This window comes from Cyprinodon variegatus, unplaced genomic scaffold, assembly GCF_000732505.1.
Source record: "Cyprinodon variegatus isolate N-32 unplaced genomic scaffold, C_variegatus-1.0 Scaffold0, whole genome shotgun sequence".
NCBI lineage: Eukaryota > Metazoa > Chordata > Actinopteri > Cyprinodontiformes > Cyprinodontidae > Cyprinodon > Cyprinodon variegatus.
Genome location: NW_015150453.1, coordinates 4,405,232 through 4,412,503, shown reverse-complemented (window position 1 = coordinate 4,412,503; position 7,272 = coordinate 4,405,232). Strand labels below are relative to the sequence as shown.

General features: G+C 35.5%; 1 protein-coding gene across 1 annotated transcript in view; it reads right to left on the bottom strand.

Annotated features, from left to right (window-relative positions):
- dpy19l1 (dpy-19-like 1 (C. elegans)) overlaps positions 1-1,605 on the bottom strand; it is a 37,038-nt gene extending 35,433 nt beyond the window's left edge. The window contains exons 1-3 of the mRNA XM_015368866.1: positions 1,259-1,605; positions 857-881; positions 677-764 (exon numbers count right to left, since the gene is read on the bottom strand). Of these exons, the coding sequence (XP_015224352.1) occupies positions 677-764; positions 857-881; positions 1,259-1,481 (336 nt within the window). The 5' untranslated portion in view covers positions 1,482-1,605. The remainder of the gene's footprint in view (positions 1-676; positions 765-856; positions 882-1,258) is intronic.
- Positions 1,606-7,272: the final 5,667 nt, after the last annotated feature.

Genomic DNA, 7,272 nt, shown 5'->3' with positions numbered 1-7,272 from the left:
CTTTCTTCTATTTTTTCCCCAAATCCTAAAAATATAAATCACACCAGGAACGCTGGTGTGATTCAATCAACTCTCAACAGAAACGCATCCACCATAGATTTCTTTATCATGTTTCTACAATTTCATCAATGCAACAAAACCTAAACCGCGCGTTGAAGGGTGGTGAAGTGGTGCGGGGTGAGAACGTTCACTGCTCATCCCTAAACCTCATGCTGATGTGACATTTTCTCCAGGATAAACATTTAATAAAGAATGTTTATCATATATTTAAGCCCTCATAGCCCTTTTCTATAGTGGAATAAATACACTTAGAGCCCGTGTTGCCATACGAGCCATATATATATATAAGACTTTTACATTTTTGCAACTCCAGACAGATTTATTTTTTGGTCCAATATGGCTCTTCGAGCAGTTTGGGTTGACGACAACTGCTCTAGACCTTGGGGTGTAACACTGTCACTCAAGAAAATGTGTTGCTAGCCAAAAGTTCCAGGTCTGGGTGGATGACTGAGTGCTGACAGGGACACTTGCAGTCAGTGGCATGTCAAAAGAAAAGACCAATTTGAACCATTCAATTTAATAAACCAGCAACCATAGATCAAACAGCTTTAAACTTCATTAAAAAAATTTTTTTAAAGCATTGCTGAAATCAAAACGAACAGACTCAAACTTTTACCATTTCTGTTCGGAAAGCCATCTCCTTCTCCAGGTTTGACAGATGGGAAAAGTGCCTGTCATTCTCAAAGAGCTGAGACAGATGGTACCTATCCACAAGGGAAGAGAAGAAGTGTGAAAACAAAGGAGGGGAAAGCAGAACATCAGTATATAACACAGTAGTTTCAGCACTACAGCTCACCAGTGCAGATATCCAGTCAGCCCAGCTGAGGAGAGACAGATTTTAAACTTTAAATGTTCTGCTTTGCAACCGTTTCCTCTTGACATAAAAAAACACACAGATAACGATTCAAATATGACTGAATAATATCCTGTTTGGTTTTTAAATAGATACCAAAGAGTTGACTTAATGTGGAAGGATGTTAACACGTGACTAATTGGTGAATAACACAAGCAAAAGAGAGTTTGTAATGAGAGGGTCCACGATAACGACCACCAGAGAGCTAGCTAAGCTAACAGTTAGCCCAGTGATGGTTAACAGATAATTTCCCAGGTTTACCGCTATAACGGCGTCACTTTACCAGTTAGCCCGCGTTAGCTTGGGGTTTCTGGGCATGCTAGTGGGTTAAAGCTCAGAACTTACCAAGTAGCACCGTGACACCCAGCTTCCAGACCGAGCAAGAAGTTAGCCCGAGCTTGTGCCCGATTCCTGCCAGCCCGTTTGGGTGAGAGAAAGCCTTGCTCTCCCTGCCTGGTCGCCGTATGTTACTTTTGCTGTGAGGTGAAACATGGTGAAGGTTTCTATCGCGCTCGGTCTGGGTCTGACCCGGACTCTTCCCGATCTGTTTCCTGGTTTTAGCCACCATGGTTTTCAGAGCGGAGGTTCGGGGAGCGAGCTGGAAGAGCAGAAGGGTGTGCGAGCAAAACAGCTCGTCTCCTATCTGCTCCTCAGATCTGCTTTACTACCTGAGAGATGCTGCGACGAGTGACTCGGTGCAATTTTAGTAAAGCTGCGCCCTCTGGTGGACATGAAACAACACTACAGTGAAATTGTAAGAGCTGTAGCCATGGCAACACATAGGCACGAATTCCAGTTGGCGTCAGGGGCGGAGCTAGATTGGGGGCCCTGGGGCGCCCATGGCCAATCTGTGGCCACCCCTACCATTTTGTCCCTCTAATACAGATGGTGGCAGCAGTAATACTTTCAAGTGGAATATTTAAAACATTTAAATTTTTCATATAGTATCAATTACTTGACAACAAAAAGTGCTGTGGTTAATTATGCATATCAATGTACTGATATTAAAAATGATAAGTACATAATTCCTGCTCTTTTCAGAACTAGATTTTGTGTTTTATGGGGTAAAGAGAGAATTATGTGTCTCTGCAAGTCATTTAGGAGTCTTCAGTAAAATCATAGATAAATAACTATTTTAGTAAAAATGTATTAAATAAATAATTTATGTAGATACTAGTACTTGTAAATATCAATTGTATGCATAATTATTATTGATAATAGTAGGTGAGTAATGACAAAGGAGAAGATGTTCGCCCAAAACTCAAACCTGAAAGAATTGTTTCCACTATACCTTTAAACTAGAAAGCTCAAATGTTGAAATACATGAGTCTATTTGTTAGGAAAGGCTGTAGGAAAGTATAGTTAGTCTTTGTTTAGAAAATATGGATGTTGTGCTTGTTAATTTTCCTGTTGGAACAGTGTAGATTGACCCTGAGGTTCTGGCGCCTATCCACCTTCGGCCACCCCTCAGTGTACATTGGTTTTCACCTGGCCATCCTTATAAAAACTTTCTGGCTACGCCTCTGGTTGGTGTGTCTCCCTACAGATAACTTTGGGTGGTCTAGACAGGGACAGAGGTAGATGGGGGGCCAGGGGTGGCCTTGACCCCCCTTAGCCAATCATTGGCCACCCCTGTGGCCACACCTACCATTTCTTCCGTCTAATACTGATGTTGGTAGCAGTAACACTCTTAAGTGAAATATTCAAAACATTTTAATTTTCATACATTAACAATTACTTGACAACAAAAGCACTGTTAATTATGCATATCAATGTACTAATATTAAAGATAAGTACAGAATTTCTGCTCTTTTCAGAACTAGAGTTTTTGTTATATGGGGTAAAGAATAAATTATATCTCTGCAAGTCATCTAAGAGTCTTCAGTAAAATCATAAATAAATAAGTAGTTTAGTAAAAATGTATTAAATAATCAATTTATGTAGATATTAGTACTTGTAAATATCAATTTTATGCATGATGATTATTTATAAAAGTAGGTAAGTAATGACAAAGGAGAAGATGTTCACCCAAAACTCAAACCTGAAAGAATTGTTTCCACTGTACCTTTAATCTAGAAAGTAAACATTGGTATTTCCAATAACAGTATGTCGGGGAAAGAATATCTTTCAAACTTTTTTATTCTGTTGGCAAAGTTCCACATACATGCCTATAAATTTGCTAAAAACAAACCCAACCTCACTGTTTTTAGAGCTTATGTAAGATTTTTTTTGGACTCCTTAAAAATGTGCACCAAATCTAAAGCTTTGAAACTTAAAACCCTAAGTGAAGCAGTTCATTTGTAAACTGTTTTTTGTTTTTTTTTTTGTTTTTTCTCTCTCGTTTTTTGTCATGGAATCCTGTGGATTTGTTATCCCACACCTACGACTGTTTGCAATATATTCAGTATATTCTGTATTTATAAATAAATAAATAAAAAAAAAAACTGCAGATAACTTATGCCGGAAAAAAGAAGTGACAACGTAAAAAAACCCATAAGTTTAGAGCATTTTCTTAAATATACCGTAATGAAACGGATGTTGCCATGAATTGAGGTGTTTAAATTGAGCAAGTTTGTTTTTTCTCCTTTTTTATTAAATACTCTGCTGTTTTTATGCACATTTATGCTCATAATTCCCTTTCAAACCTAAATAGCTTCTCTTTTTTAGTCTGTATGGATTTTTCCATTGCACTTATTTATTCTGCTGTGAACTTCTTCCCCTACTTGCTACTGATACACCTACATTTCCTCAGGGAAAGGACAACTCTATTTATATTCAATATTGAAAGCGAAAAATTTACAAAAATCAGAGTATTATAAAAAACATTAAAGCAACAACAGCAAAAAGAAACATTTTACACATAGTGAAAATGTATGGAAATCCAACAGTGTGTGGTCTCAGACAGCTTGTAAATACCAGTTCGAAGTAGAAAGAAAACCAGGAAAGAAAAAAAGGACAATAGTTTATCATTTGAAATATACTAAGAAAGCCTCAGAACCAAGAACAAACAAAACAAAAAAAACACTTGCAAATCATTCTGCATTGAATAAAGAGAAATTTATATAACGTTTAGTTCAATTAAAACTTGAAGTCGTTCCAATCGAAAACTGATATTTTTGATTTGAAAATCGGAATTTTATTTACCTAAAACTGAAAGAAAATCTATCACTTTCCGTGGAAAAATAAGGAACTGAAATATTTTTTAGTGGCTGAAAACATTCTACCGGTACTAAGAAATAAAACAATCAAAAATAAAAAAAAAGCAAAGATAATAATATTCTTCTGGCAGACACAGCTTATTAGAAATATAATGTCCTATTTACACTTCCTTCTAGGTTAGTGACCATTCCCACTTTTTTCAATCCAGTTACAAAAAAACAAAAATCAATCAATAAATAAAATTAAAATTAATAAAAATCATCATGCAGTAGCAAATCTGACCAGTAGATGTTACTGCAGGACTATAATCTTTTCCTTTAGCTGCTAAAGTGTAGCTAATGGTTTTAATTGTATTCTTGAATGAACTGGCATGTTCTCATGTTCCTTTTCTTAACCAATACAAAATAAATAGAATAGTGTATAGATACACCACTAAATGGCATTTGAGAGGGCAGACTATTTCAGAAATAACATTTACTACAGTGTTCAGAGAAGTGAAACCTGCCCATCTTTTCCTATTGCGTTAACAGACATTTAAATGTCAGGAAATATGAGTTCATCTGCTCTGTTTTTTTGGTCTTGGGGAGCAAAACTATCACAGCTGGAATAGTGTGTTAATTTAGATTTTTATTAAAAGGTTAAAATCATCAATTTTTTTCTGGGATTAGATTTTTCAGTTCCTTCTTAAGGCTACAGCTAATAAAAGAGTGTGTCACAAATTTAAGACAGCATAGAAATGTGCTTTAGTTTGTGGCCTGTATATGCTGTGCTTCAACAAAGTCTTTAATCAAAATTTTCTCTTGCTCTATTTTTCTTTTAATTTACTGCATAGACTGTACAGCTATACAAAAGTAAGAACCACTTACATTTGAAAATGCAAACATAATTGTGCAAATGTTTTGTTCTTATTTCAAGTTTGGCACTTACCGGTATGTATTTTAAACATTCACAAAAAGCAAACAAGATATTTTCATTTTTATACCTTTACACCTTATAAACCCTATGAACCTTATATTGTGATTTTTTTTGTTTGTTTTGTTTTATTGATTAAATAGTTCTTAACTGATCCAGCCTGCAAAATCATGTCTATTAACTGATTATACTAACTTATCTGAATCTGACATTATAGCATCATTACAGGGAGAGAAAGAACAACTGGTATATACAAACAACAATCTTAAACATTATTTCAGGATAGTTTTCCATCTTGTTTTGTTGTTAGCCATCAGGTGCCACAAAATATCAAACATTTTGACATTCCACCATAGAAAATAAGATTGGATGTATGAAGATAAAGAGAAAAATGTCAAAAAGACAATGGATTTATTAAGAGTATCCTCAGTATCATTTGTGCCGTACTGCCAAATGATCCACTCAGTCCTTTCTTCCCTCATATATTTTTTAGATATTGCACAAATTATCTTTGCAAGTAACATGTGTGATGTGTAATAAATAATAACATTGTTTAAAAAAAAAACATCATAAGTTCAGAAATTGAATAATTGAGTAGCAGACAGACCCCAAAACAGCAGAATTCCTTAATTAAAACCCTAAAAAAGTGGAAACCAAAACCTACAAAAACTAAGTTTTTTCTAAGCTTGTTTCTATTAAGGTTAAATTTTTAGAGCCTTTTGCCTGATTTCAAGTCTTTATTTTGTACAAAACTTTGATCCGAGGACGTTGATTTTAGTAAATACTGATTTCTCTTCAGGAGCTACAATTAAAATGAAAACTGTTCTTTATAACCTTCCCACTAATAACAATATATTATCCATTCAGTGAGATGGTTGTCAATAAAAAACAGGGTCTCACTATTTAAAAGGATTTGGAATCATTTAAAAGCAAAAAGTTACAGTTTGTTATTATAATGCAGAAACTAAAAGACACAACCATGTCTGAGAGTTTTCAATAAGATTCAAACATTTCCAGATCTAACATGCTCCAAGACGTAAATGGGTTACAAGCTCCAAACACTTCTTACATCCTTCCTGTTACCTGCTAAAAGTCCTGCTCTCTCTCAGTTGAGATATATGCTTTCTGGACATGCCACAGTAAATAGTTTCCTTTAAAATTAAAGAAATCATACTTAAAATATTTTTTTTATAACTTGCTGGTGAATATTTCCAGTCATCCAAGTCGCAGTCATTCCAAAAGAGTTAAAAAACAATCTGCAAGACTTTGTTTCCAAGTTTGAAGATGTTTCGCTTCCCATCCAGGAAGCTTTTTTTAATTAGAATTGTCAGCAATAGAGCTGTGTTGGCTTTATAGGGTGGACCAAAGCACTTGTACAGTTAAAACTTGTAACAAGAATCAAACATCTGGAACGTAAAAATAGAACCTACCATGATGTCAATATCCATGTCAACTTGAATTAAATACAGATGCCTTGATCTAAAGTGCTTTACACAGCATCAAGGAAATCTCTCCTTCTCTCTCTCTCATAGAATCCCCCCCAACCCAACCCCCATACACACACGCACACACACACACACACACACACACACACACACACACACACACATCTGGTTCTCTATCCTTGTAGGGGCTTTCAATTGACTTCCATTCGTTTTAATTTCCAACCCATTTCTGCAGAGTAACGATGACCTTCACCTTAACCCTAATTATAACCTAAACTCAATTCACACCTTAGTCCTAAACCTAACACCTGGGCCTAAAACAGCATTTGTACCTGGGGACCAAACATTGGTCCCCACTAGAGCACTATGTGCTAAGATTTATGGAAAATGGTCTCCCTCCACCATATAAAAAAATACAATAACAATAACAATGCAAAGCAATCGGGCTGTTCTAATATTTAAAGGAAGTTTTAGAATATGCAACCTTTTCTGCTAAGGTCTTCGCACAACCAAATTCAGTTGATCTGCTGATCTTGTTGATAACCAACAGAAGATAAGAAAGAAGGGAAGCTAACACATTTAAAAACAATCAAAAAAATGTTAAAGCTAGTGCTGTAAAGTCAACACAGGAGCTATGCCGTCAGTGCTGAAGCCTGTTAGAGCCCATAAGTAAAGCTGCTAAACTACCTGCAGGTGATGCACTACAGAAATCCAAAGAACATGTGATAAAAGAATGAAGTACAATCCTCTCTATATGGCTTTTTATAGGTTTTGTGCGTCATCTAAATTAATATTTAAACAATTCACTGATACTAAAAACACTAAACACTGAGTCTTCACTCA